Source organism: Bombina bombina, chromosome 5 (assembly GCF_027579735.1).
Source record: "Bombina bombina isolate aBomBom1 chromosome 5, aBomBom1.pri, whole genome shotgun sequence".
NCBI lineage: Eukaryota > Metazoa > Chordata > Amphibia > Anura > Bombinatoridae > Bombina > Bombina bombina.
This window is the reverse complement of record NC_069503.1, coordinates 82,223,024-82,236,957: the sequence shown is the minus strand read 5'-3', so window position 1 is coordinate 82,236,957 and position 13,934 is coordinate 82,223,024. Positions and strand designations below refer to the sequence as shown.

The 13,934-nt window shown below is 38.4% G+C and overlaps 1 protein-coding gene across 1 annotated transcript in view; it reads left to right on the top strand.

The window, feature by feature from the left end:
- LOC128659219 (uncharacterized) overlaps nucleotides 1–398 on the top strand; it is a 72,896-nt gene extending 72,498 nt beyond the window's left edge. The window contains exon 6 of the mRNA XM_053712897.1: nucleotides 149–398. Within this exon, the coding sequence (XP_053568872.1) occupies nucleotides 149–252 (104 nt within the window). The 3' untranslated portion in view covers nucleotides 253–398. The remainder of the gene's footprint in view (nucleotides 1–148) is intronic.
- Nucleotides 399–13,934: the final 13,536 nt, after the last annotated feature.

The window sequence follows — 13,934 nt, the reverse complement described above, 5'->3', positions numbered from 1 at the left end:
CATTCTACAGTTAAACAACTAGAGTTCCTATAAAACACAAGAGGATTAATGTCTCTTTTTTTAAGGTTCTTGTTCACTCAATATATTGTACTTTGTTATATGATGCTCATATTTTGTTTTCTATTTTCTTTTAAATAAAATAAAAAAGGGATTTACGGAAGATATCGTACAGATCTTTCATGGTGTTTGCTCATGGATACCTTGGACAAAGGCATGGAAAGACGATACCATCATGTGTGGTTTCAACTATAAGGAATGCATTTCCAGCACCAGATCGCATGTATGTTGGATCTTATGCAGCAGAAGAAGATGGACCTGCCATTAATATGTTACTTGATTAAATTTATAAAGCAGTTGTATTCCCTTTCAGTTTGAATAAATAAAAAAGAGAAATAGTACCGGTAATTAAAGTTTTATTGTTCTTAGTTTGGGTTAAAGTCAAATTGGTGAGTTATATTGATTAATAAAATAAACCATTCTGGATTTATAAAAACATTTGTATTTATTTTTTTAATTTTATTTCAAACATTACATTTTTATAATATAAGGTAACGATGAAATCAACTTCTGTAATTTCCATTCTCATTGAATACATATAATTATTATCATTTCTTTCCTAAGATATGGAGAGTCCATATCCGTATCTCTTGAAAAAAAGTTAGTTTAACCTCCTGTTTGCTTGTACAACTGAATTACTGTGTCGCGAAATGATGTAGGTCTAAAAAGTGCGTCACTAACATGAAAAGTTTTGAAAGCTCTGGTCTAGTGAATATCATGTTGAGTTTTTAAAGAGATCTGTTTAGCTCTGCTAAACATTTAGCTCTGCTTCTTAGAAAAGAGATCAAACTACAAAAGGATCAAATACATAAGGATATTTGAGTTATTTCAGAAAGGTATATAACATTTCTCTTTTAAATTGTTGTTACTTGAATAGTTTGTACTTTCAGATAATATATTTTGTATTTCTATTAACTTTATATTTTGTTTTTTTATAGGTGGTAGACCTGAACTGTGAATTAGTTTCACTACAGAAATTGAATAGTTAAAGGTGGTAGACCTGAACTGTGAATTAGTTTCACTACAGAAATTGAATAGTTAAAGGTTTGAGTTAATTTACATTCTTTTGTATTCTGGTTTTTAGTATTGCAATTAGATAACAATTAGATTGTTTGCATAGGTGAGCAATTAGGAGGGACCCCACCCTATCTTTCTGAGGGTATTTAAAGAGATCTGTTTAGCTCTGCTAAACATTTAGCTCTGCTTCTTAGCAAAGAGATCAAACTACAAAAGGATCAAATACATAAGGATATTTGAGTTATTTCAGGATCAAATACATAAGGATATTTGAGTTATTTCAGGATCAAATACATAAGGATATTTGAGTTATTTCAGGATCAAATACATAAGGATATTTGAGTTATTTCAGGATCAAATACATAAGGATATTTGAGTTATTTCAGGATCAAATACATAAGGATATTTGAGTTATTTCAGGAGTTATTCAGGGTTATTCAGGCTTATTCAGTAGTAAATAATACTTATATTTTTCTTATTGTTAAAGTGTTGCATAGTTTAAAATGTCTCAGATACAGTGCAATGGGTGTTTTGCACTTTTTAATCGTTCTACTTTTTGGAGATTTAGGGGCTGTCCTGTTTGTAAGCAGTTTTCCCTGTTAAGGGAGGAAATAGCTAAACTTCAAGCTAAGGTAAGTAACATACCTGTTACCTCTACAAAGCTGCCTCAGAAAGAAGCCCCTCTACCCCAGAGATCAGCAAGGAGAGGCAAATGGATCACTGTAGGCTCTGGAAGAATTAGAACAGTAGACCAGAAGCATTGCCCACAACCTCTGCCATTGCAAAACTCCTATGCTGCTCTTGCCGAATACACTTGTGATGAGGAGATTGCTGTTTCTGAGCCCTCTGAAGCTGTAACAGGTAATTTAAATCTATTGGCACCTGATTCTCCAGGTAACATAACACAGGAAAGAACTGCAGATGTGTTTTTGAGAAAAAGACTGTTAGTGGGTGACTCTATTTTGAGGAATGTGTATTTAGGTGAAAGTAAAGGAGAAACAAGGGAGGTTAGATGTCTTCCAGGAGCTACTGCTCACAGGGATAGGAATCGTATTTTGAGAATTGTTAAGGCAGCAGGAAAGGGAAGTGAGTTGGATGTGATTGTTCATTTAGGAACAAATGATCTGGCTAGTAATCATGTTGCTGCTGTTCAGAAAGAGTTTTGTGACCTAGGTAATCATTTAGAGACTGTGGCATCAACTCTATCATTTTCTGCTATTTTACCTGTGTATGACCAGGAAGCAGGAAAGATGGAGCGGATAACAACATTTAATTCTTGGTTAGATAAGTGGTGCAGGGAACGAGGATTTGGTTTTATTGGCCATTATAGCTCTGTTTGGAAAGATACTAGGTTATTTAGGAGAGATGGCTTGCATTTGGATGCTAAAGGAACAGAGTATCTGGGAGAGGAGTTCAAATACTTTATTAGAAATCATTTAAACTAATAAAGGGGGGTAGCATTAATATATCCACCTGCCCCCCACAGCATGCCAAAACTGTTAGTCCAAGTAACAATTCTAGAAATTCTAGTAGAAAAATTCTTCGTGCCATGAGCACAAATGCTCGCAGCTTAGGAAATAAATTACCTGAACTCATTTCAATAATGACTAGGGACAACTTGGATTTAGTAGCTATAACAGAAACATGGTACAATGATTTGCATGACTGGGACATAGTCATACCTGGATACAGGTTATTTAAAAAGAACAGAGTAGGAAAGAAAGGTGGAGGAGTTGCTTTGTATGTAAATGAAAATATAAAGGTTACTGAAATTGTAGGAACAAATGATGAGGTGGAAAGTATTTGGGTGACTTTGGAAATTGGAGATAAAAATGTTTTTAGAATAGGGGTTGTATATAGGCCTCCATTGCAGGATGAAAAACTGGACAATCTGTTATTAGATGAAATAACCAAAATGACCATGAAGGGTAAGGTTATAGTACTGGGGGACTTTAATTTGCCAGATATAGACTGGAAGATTCCTTCTGCTAGATCGGCTAGAAGCAGGTATATTCTTGAATCTCTGCTAGGGGAATCACTTGAACAATTAGTCAAGGAACCAACTCGTAAGGAAGCTATATTAGATCTAATACTTACAAACAGTGATACAGTTTCAGATGTGTCTGTAGGTGAGAACTTAGGATCCAGTGATCATCAATCTGTTTGGTTTAGTATTCATGTTCAGGAACTGTACACCCAGACTAAAACAAAAGTTTTAGACTTTAGGACGGCAGATTTTTCATTAATGGGAGAATACCTAAAAAACTATTTGAAGGGGAAAAATCTTATTACAGGGGTTCAAGAACAGTGGAAATTTGTGAAAGGTGCCATTTTAGATGCAACCGCACACTGTATTAGACATGTCTGTAAAAGTAAAAGAAAGCGGAAACCAATTTGGTTTTCCAAAGAAGTAGCACATGCTGTAAAGACAAAAAAGATAGCTTATAAAAATTACAGACACACACAAGCAGATGATGATATGAAAATATGGAGACTCCAACAAAAAAAGACTAAGCAGTTAATTAGGAAGGTTAAAGCTGATGCAGAAGAGAAGATAGCACAGTCAGTAAAACATGGGGACAAAACATTCTTTAGATATATCAGTGAAAGAAGAAAAAATAAGGTAGGAATAGTAAAATTGAAATCAGTTGATGGTAGAATAATAGAAGGAGATAAGCAGATTGCAGACTGTCTCAATGATTACTTCTGTTCTGTTTTCACTAAAGATTGTGAAGATACAATGTCTACATTAAGGGATGCTATGCAAAATAGAAACAAGCTTAACAGTAATCTTTTTACAGAGGATGAGGTTTTGTTAGCATTATCAAAAATAAATGTTACAAAGGCAGTGGGTCCTGATAATATTCATCCAAGGGTTTTAAAAGAACTTTGTTCAGTGCTAACTGTCCCATTAACTGATCTGTTTAATCAGTCACTATTAACAGGAGCTGTCCCAGATGATTGGAGAATAGCAAATGTAATACCTCTTCATAAAAAGGGCAGTAGAGAAGAATCTGGCAACTACAGGCCAGTTAGTTTAACTTCAGTAGTAGGGAAATTAATGGAAAGCCTCTTAAAGGAAAGAATTATGACTTACATAAAGACAAACAATTTAGAGGACCAAAATCAGCATGGTTTTACTTCAGGGAGATCATGTCAGACTAATCTAATTGACTTCTTTGATTATGTAACAAAAGTATTAGACAAGGGAGGAGCAGTTGATGTAGCATATCTAGATTTCAGCAAAGCATTTGACACCGTCCCACACAATAAACTTATTCACAAACTATATCTCCTTGGTCTAGATTCAAAAATTGTGAACTGGGTGGAATGCTGGCTTAAGGACAGAAAACAAAGTGTCTTAGTAAATGGAGTTCATTCAGCAGAGGGGGCTGTTACTAGTGGTGTTCCTCAGGGGTCAGTTCTGGGGCCTGTTTTGTTTAACATATTTATCTGCGATATCAGCAAAGGGCTACAGGGGAAAGTATGTCTCTTTGCAGATGATACAAAAATTTGCAACAGAGTGGATGTTCCAGGGGGGGTAGACAAAATGAGAAGTGATATACAACAATTGGAGGATTGGACAAACGACTGGGATCTAAAGTTTAACACAGCAAAGTGTAAAATAATGCATTTAGGGAAGAAAAATCCAAATGTTAATTACAGACTCAATGACACTTTACTGACTGTTACAGACGAGGAACAGGACTTGGGAATTATTATTTCAGATGATTTAAAACTTAGTAAACAATGTAGTAAGGCAGCGAGTAAGGCTAGCAGAATGCTTGGATGTATTGGTAGAGGTATTTGCAGCAGAAATAGTAAGGTTCTTATGCCACTTTATAGATCATTAGTTAGGCCTCATCTTGAGTATTGTGTGCAGTTCTGGAGGCCATATCTTCAGAAGGATATTAACAAACTTGAATCTGTGCAAAGGAGGGCTACCAAAATGGTACATGGTCTAAAAAATAAAACTTACCAGGATAGGCTCAATGACCTAAATATGTATAGCTTAGAGGAGAGAAGGGAAAGAGGTGATATGATAGCAACTTTCAAGTACATTAAAGGGTTTAGTAAAACTGAGGCTGTGGGTATTTTACATAAAATGGAAAATTCAAGAACAAGGGGTCATGAGCTCAAGCTAAAGGGTAGTAGATTCAGGAGTAATTTGAGGAAGCACTTCTTTACAGAAAGAGTGATTGATTTATGGAATAAACTTCCTCAAGAGGTAGTAGCAACAAACACTGTGGGGGACTTTAAAAATGCATGGGACAAGCATAGGGCTATCCTACGAACTAGATAAGTTTATACTGTTAGGTAAGGTGGGGCAGACTTGCTGGGCCTATGGCTCTTATCTGCCGTCAATATCTATGTTTCTATGTTTCTATGTTTCACACGTGTCTCCATAACTTGATCTCTTCCAAAGTTATAAAGATAAACTTTATCATTTATTTCATATTCCTTTTTGGAGGATTTGAGATCATAATAGGTTTTAGTGGCAGTTGCTGACTTTTCTATGTTCCTTTGAGCAAATGCAAAGGCATATTGCAGGTGCTTCCTTAAAGGGATGGCGAACTCCGTATATATTGATTATGATATTGCTATCGTTACATTACATTCAATTTACACACTCAATGTCATGTAATGGTATGTATGTAAAAACACTTACAAATCTTTGTCTAATTGCTCCGTCTAATGCCGTCTTTCTCCTGCCCCCTGTGACATCACATTGATTGTTTATCTTATATTACCAATCAGTAAGCCTGTCGCCAGACAGGCATACTTCTATGCAACCTGATTTACGCAAGCGCAGTATTGCATTCTTCACAGCATAGGGCAACCAATCAGGAGCGTTAAAAAGCGACAATGATTTTTCACGTTCATGTATTTTCAACACATACGCATTGCCTCTTATTTTACACACGGCACGCCAAAGTAAACAGTGAATCGTGTATTATTGTCAAACGATTCATTGTTTATTTGGAACAGTGCCAGTAAGTATGTAGCTGCATTTTATTTCCCCCTTGTTTGTGATATACACAATTTGGCCAATAATGTTTCTTATTGAAATTATATACATTATATTTTTGTTTCTGGCAAGTATGGTCGTTTTAGAAGAAACCGATCGCTCGCACTATCTGTCCAGTCAAACTTTTACTTCAGACTGAACCAAGTAAACATTGTATCTCGTGACTCAATGTTTACTTGGTATACGTCATTTGTTCCAATGCGCATGCGTTTGAAATGTCAGAGTCGGGAGCGCGCAATTTGTCTAACGTGTAGAGAGGGTGGAGAATAGGTAAGCCTCAAGTTTATTCAGAACAGTAAGTGAGAAGGGCGGAGCGAGGCAGCGCAACAACGGCTTGTGAATAAAGATAATTTTTACTAAAATTACATATAAACATTGGAAATTAATAATGTGGTTTTATATATTTAGTAATAAGTAATAGAATTCTTGAATTTATCAATAGCGGAGTTTACTCTCACTTTAAGTACTCTACATATTGATGTGTATTGGCCGCATTTATCAAATTCTGGTCTGATGTATGGTACAATAGATGTTGAGGTGGAACCATTTTTCTACCCGTCATCAATTCAAAAGGTGACATCTTAGTAGCACTATTTGCAGTTGCTCTTAATGCCATTAGGACTAGAGGTAATTTTACATCCCAGTCTTTACCAGTTTCACTCACAAACTTTTTGAGGATTTTCACAATGGACTGGTTGTAACGCTCTACGCCACCACTTGAGGCAGCTCTATATGCAATATGGAGCTTTCTTTTAACCCCTAGTATTTACCACATCTTGGTCATTACTTCACTAGTGAAGTGGGTCCCTCGATCGGATTTAATTCGCTGGGGTAAACCAAATCTGGAAAACACGTGGTTGATGAGCAATGCTGCGCATGTTTCAGCACTATTGTTAGGTGCACTGATGCACTCTACCCATTTAGTGAATAGGCATGTTACTGTCAACATGTATTTGTTACCTCTTGATGACCTAATTACTGGACCAATAAAATCAATTTGTATATGTGACCATGGCATTACCATCCCCCTTTTCTGCAATGGCGCTCTATGCATTGGCGCAGTGGGTTGGAACTGTGGACAGATTAGACAACCTTGACAGTAGGTTTGAACATCTTTCAACATATGTGGCCAAAAGGCGTAGTCACGCAATATTTCATACGTTAATTTGGCAACACGATGGCCAGATCTGGGAGCATCATGGGCATGTTGAGGCATGAGACCGCTGATCTGGGTAGGTACGACCCATTGCTGGATGCCAGTTTTGGAGGTTTGAATTAACAAACCATCCTGTAACTTGAATTGTGATCTGGATTTCATTAAGATTCTAAGATCTTCCTTGCCAATACTGTCCTCTTTTGAGATGGGGTTGCTTTCAGGATCTTCTATGTGTTTATAGAAGACACCTATAATGGGGTCTTCCTTTTGACTAGTGATCAGGTCCTCACTAGGAGAATCCTGGCTCCATTGTACCAGGTTAGGCTTATTTTGTTGTTTAGCCTGGTTTCTGGTAATGGCTTCTACCTGAATTGCACCAATTAAGTGGTTGATATTAAGGAGTTTGCCATGTTTGACTGGTTTGTTGTTAGTTTTCTGCATGCCATTTCTTTTCCAAGTTGGCAGATATTCAACAAAACTGCCACACACATAATTTGAGCCAATAGCCATTTTAATTGTTTTTAGAACAGCAGTGAGTTCTGCAACTTGACTGGATCTTGGTCCAATGTTGAAACATACAGAAATATTTGGGAATCCATTTGCCTAAGTTATACCAATGCCAGCGACTAGTCTGCGCTCATTTTCAACAGTGGCATGGTAAGAACAACCATCAACATATACCCAAGGTAAGGTTTGACAATGGTCCTCGTATATTTTATACAGGGAAAGCAATTGTTCCTCCAGGAAATCATCTTCTTATAACTCTTCTCCATGATCCTTAGCAGTATAGTCGTGGAGCTCAGCAAGTCCCTGTGCTACTGGATTCTTTTTGTTTTGCTTGTAGCGAATTTCTAAAGGCTAGTCTTGTAAGGAAAGAGTACAAGCTGTTATGCGGCTCTTAGACAAGTTCCCATAGCTTATTCTCTCACTTTGCAGATATAGCAAAGGCTGGTGGGCCGTTTCTACAATAATTTTCTCGCCCTGTATATAGCTGAGGACATTTTGTAGAGCCCATACAATAGATAAGAGGGCTTTTTCGCAATCACTAAATTTTATTTCTACTGGGGATAAAGTTTTACTCACATAAGCAATGACTTTACTTAAATTATCATGCTGTTGGTAAAAAACAGCACTCATGCTTATATCTGTGTAAACTGTCTCTAAGTAGAAAGGTTTACCCCCTTCAGGGTACGCTAAGCAAGGTGCTTGAGTGATTTTTTTCTTCAGCTCTTTGATGGCTGTCTCTTGAGTCTCACTCCAGTGCCATTTCACATCCTTCTTTAGAAGTAGCAGTGGTTTAGCTAATTCTGCATAATTATCAATAAATTTGCGAGAATAATTTGTCATACCCAGGAATGATCTTAATTCCTTTAAGTTAGTTGGGTTCTTAGAATTTATTATAGCTTCCACCTTTTTCTTCTGAGGATTTAACCCTTCAGAAGTAACTTTTGTAATCATGATCTCCGGGCATTGCAGTAGCGCCTTATCTAGACGGCATTCTGGTTCAGGCGCCGTCTTTTCAACAAGCAAACTCTCATACGGAGATCTTGTTGTCTTTTCTTCGCTCCCACTGTTGGAAGGTGAATCTGGGAAATAGTTCTCTGATTACAGCGACAAGTGTAGTGTTTTTAGGGACCATAATAGACTCCCTACTAATGAAGATATTTCTGACACAGGTCATAAAAACAAAGATCTTCGGCTCTTGTCTTGTCCTTCAGTCCTCTCCTCGACCGTCAGTGGCTCTATGCATGGAAGTAATTTGTCTGATGATAGCTTTCATGGACATCATTCCATTTGCTTTGTTCCATCTCAGACCTCTGCAGTTATGCATGTTAAGGCAATGGAACAGGGACTATGCAGATTTGTCTCCACAATTTGTTCTGGATCAGGCGACAAGGGACTCTCTTCTGTGGTGGTTGTCTCAGGAACACCTCTCCCAGGGAACTTGCTTTCGCAGACCTTCCTGGGTGATCATGACCACGGATGCCAGCCTTCTAGGTTGCGGAGCAATTTGGGGGTCATTGAAGACTCAGGGTCTTTGGACTCGGGAGGAGTTAGTTCTCCCTATAAACATTCTTGAACTGAGAGCGATTTTCTACTGGCCTGGCCTCAGTTAGCCTTTGTCTGGTTTATCAGGTTCCAGTCAGACAACATAACATTGGTAGTGTACATCAACCACCAAGGGGGAACTCTGCGTTCTTTGGGCATGACAGGTGGCCCAGGTAATCCAGTGGGCGGAGCCTCACAACTGTTGTCTTTCCACATCCCAGAGGTGGACAATTGGGAAGCAGTTTCTGATCTGACAGACCTTTCATCCGGGGGAGTGGGAACTCCATCCGGAAGTATTTTCCAGTTTTTAATCCTCAATTGGGGCAGCCAGAACTGGATCTCATGGCTTCTTGGCAGAATGCCAAGCTTCTGAGGTACGGCTCAAGGTCAAGGGAATCCACAGGCTTTCTTGATAGATGTTCTGGCGGTCCCTTAAAATTTCAGTCTAGCATACATTTTTCCTCCGTTCGCTCTCCTGCCAAGAGTCATTGCTCGGATCAAGCAGCGTTGGTGATTCTCATAGCGCCAGCATGGCCTCGCAGGACCAGGTATGCAGATCTATTGGAAATGTAGTCTCTACCTTCATGGAGGCTCCCTCTGAGGAAGGACCTTCTACTTCAGGGTCCTTTTCTTCATCCAAATCTCGTTTCTCTGAAGCTTACTGCTTGTAGATTGAACGCTTGATTTCTTTCATGTAATTAGCAAGAGTCCATGAGCTAGTGACGTATGGGATATACATTCCTACCAGGAGGGGCAAAGTTTCCCAAACCTCAAAATGCCTATAAATACACCCCTCACCACACCCACAAATCAGTTTTACAAACTTTGCCTCCTATGGAGGTGGTGAAGTAAGTTTGTGCTAGATTCTACGTTGATATGCGCGCCGCAACAGGTTGGAGCCCGGTTTTCCTCTCAGCGTGCAGTGAATGTCAGAGGGATGTGAGGAGAGTATTGCCTATTTGAATGCAATGATCTCCTTCTACGGGGTCTATTTCATAGGTTCTCTGTTATCGGTCGTAGAGATTCATCTCTTACCTCCCTTTTCAGATCGACAATATACTCTTATATATATATACCATTACCTCTGCTGATTTTCGTTTCAGTACTGGTTTGGCTTTCTACAACATGTAGACGAGTGTCTTATTTTCTGTGACACTCTAAGCTATGGTTGGGCGCTTTTTTTATAAAGTTCTAAATGTATGTATTCAAACATTTATTTGCCTTGACTCAGGATGTTCAACATTCCTTATTTTCAGACAGTCAGTTTCATATTTGGAATGATGCATTTGAATCAATCATTTTTTCTTACCTTAAAAAATTTGACTTTTTCCCTGTGGGCTGTTAGGCTCGCGGGGGCTGAAAATGCTTCATTTTATTGCGTCATTCTTGGCGCAGACTTTTTTGGCACAAAAAATATTTTCTGTTTCCGGCGTTCCGGATGTGGCGTCATTTTTGGCGCCAAAAGCATTTAGGCGCCAAATAATGTGGGCGTCTTATTTGGCGCTAAAAAAATATGGGCGTCGCTTTTGTCTCCACATTATTTAAGTCTCATTTTTCATTGCTTCTGGTTGCTAGAAGCTTGTTCTTTGGCATTTTTTCCCATTCCTGAAACTGTCATTTAAGGAATTTGATCAATTTTGCTTTATATGTTGTTTTTTTCTCTTACATATTGCAAGATGTCTCATGTTGCATCTAAGCCAGAAGATACTTCAGGAAAATCGCTGCCTGGTGCTGAAACTACCAAAGCTAAGTGTATCTGCTGTAAACTTTTGGTAGCTGTTCCTCCAGCTGTTGTTTGTATTAAATGTCATGACAAACTTGTTAATGCAGAAAAGATTTCCTTTAGTAAAATACCATTACCTGTTGCAGTTCCATCAACATCTAATGTTCAGAGTGTTCCTGATAACATAAGAGATTTTGTTTCTGAATCTATTAAGAAGGCTATGTCTGTTATTCCTCCTTCTAGTAAACATAAAAAGTCTTTTAAAACTTCTCTTTATCCAGATGAATTTTTAAATGAACATCATCATTCTGATTCTAATGATTCTTCTGGTTCAGAGGATTCTGTTTCAGAGGTTGATGCTGATAAATCTTCATATTTATTTAAAATGGAATTTATTCGTTCTTTACTTAAAGAAGTCCTAATTGCATTAGAAATTGAGGATTCTGGTCCTCTTGATACTAAATCTAAAAGTTTAGACAAGGTCTTTAAATCTCCTGTAGTTATTCCAGAAGTTTTTCCTGTTCCTGGTGCTATTTCTGAAGTAATTTCCAGGGAATGGAATAAATTGGGTAATTCATTTACTCCTTCTAAACGTTTTAAGCAATTATATCCTGTGCCGTCTGACAGATTAGAGTTTTGGGACAAAATCCCTAAAGTTGATGGGGCTATCTCTATCCTTGCTAAACGTACTACTATTCCTACGGCAGATGGTACTTCCTTTAAGGATCCTTTAGATAGGAAAATTGAATCCTTTCTAAGAAAAGCTTATTTGTGTTCAGGTAATCTTCTTAGACCTGCTATATCTTTGGTGGATGTTGCTGCAGCTTCAACTTTTTGGTTGGAAACTTTAGCGCAACAAGTAACAGATCATGATTCTCATAACATTATTAATCTTCTTCAACATGCTAATAATTTTATCTGTGATGCCATTTTTGATATTATCAGAGTTGATGTCAGGTTTATGTCTCTAGCTATTTTAGCTAGAAGAGCTTTATGGCTTAAAACTTGGAATGCTGATATGTCTTCTAAATCGACTCTACTTTCCCTTTCTTTCCAGGGTAATAAATTATTTGGTTCTCAGTTGGATTCTATTATCTCAACTGTTACTGGTGGGAAAGGAACTTTTTTACCACAGGATAAAAAATCTAAGGGTAAAAACAGGGCTAATAATCGTTTTCGTTCCTTTCGTTTCAACAAAGAACAAAAGCCTGATCCTTCATCCTCAGGAGCAGTTTCAGTTTGGAAACCATCTCCAGTCTGGAATAAATCCAAGCCTTCTAGAAAAGCAAAGCCAGCTTCTAAGTCCACATGAAGGTGCGGCCCTCATTCCAGCTCAGCTGGTAGGGGGCAGATTACGTTTTTTCAAAGAAATTTGGATCAATTCTGTTCACAATCTTTGGATTCAGAACATTATTTCAGAAGGGTACAGAATTGGTTTCAAGATAAGACCTCCTGCAAAGAGATTCTTTCTTTCCCGTGTCCCAGTAAACCCAGCGAAAGCTCAAGCATTTCTGAAATGTGTTTCAGATCTAGAGTTGGCTGGAGTAATTATGCCAGTTCCAGTTCTGGAACAGGGGCTGGGGTTTTATTTGAATCTCTTCATTGTACCAAAGAAGGAGAATTCCTTCAGACCAGTTCTGGATCTAAAAATATTGAATCGTTATGTAAGGATACCAACATTCAAAATGGTAACTGTAAGGACTATCCTGCCTTTTGTTCAGCAAGGGCATTATATGTCTACAATAGATTTACAGGATGCATATCTGCATATTCCGATTCATCCAGCTCACTATCAGTTTCTGAGATTCTCTTTCCTAGACAAGCATTACCAGTTTGTGGCTCTGCCGTTTGGCCTAGCAAGAGCTCCAAGAATTTTTACAAAGGTTCTCGGTGCCCTTCTATCTGTAATCAGAGAACAGGGTATTGTGGTATTTCCTTATTTGGACGATATCTTGGTACTTGCTCAGTCTTCACATTTAGCAGAATTTCATACGAATCGACTTTTGTTGTTTCTTCAAAATCATGGTTGGAGGATCAATTCACTAAAAAGTTCATTGATTCCTCAGACAAGGGTAACCTTTCTGGGTTTCCAGATAGATTCAGTGTCCATGACTCTGTCTTTGACAGACAAGAGACGTCTAAAATTGATTTCAGCTTGTCGAAACCTTCAGTCACAATCATTCCCTTTGGTAGCCTTATGCATGGAAATTCTAGGTCTTATGACTGCTGCATCGGACGCGATCCCCTTTGCTCGTTTTCACATGCGACCTCTTCAGCTCTGTATGCTGAACCAATGGTGCAGGGATTACACAAAGATATCTCAATTAATATCTTTAAAACCGATTGTACGACACTCTCTGACGTGGTGGACAGATCACCATCGTTTAGTTCAGGGGGCTTCTTTTGTTCTTCCGACCTGGACTGTAATTTCAACAGATGCAAGTCTTACAGGTTGGGGAGCTGTGTGAGGGTCTCTGACAGCACAAGGGGTTTGGGAATCTCAGGAGGTGAGATTACCGATCAATATTTTGGAACTCCGTGCAATTTTCAGAGCTCTTCAGTCTTGGCCTCTTCTGAAGAGAGAATCGTTCATTTGTTTTCAGACAGACAATGTCACAACTGTGGCATACATCAATCATCAAGGAGGGACTCACAGTCCTCTGGCTATGAAAGAAGTATCTCGAATTCTGGTTTGGGCGGAATCCAGCTCCTGTCTAATCTCTGCGGTTCATATTCCAGGAATAGACAATTGGGAAGCGGATTATCTCAGTCGCCAAACGTTGCATCCGGGCGAATGGTCTCTTCACCCAGAGGTATTTCTTCAGATTGTTCAAATGTGGGAACTTCCAGAAATAGATCTTATGGCTTCTCATCTAAACAAGAAACTTCCCAGGTATCTGTCC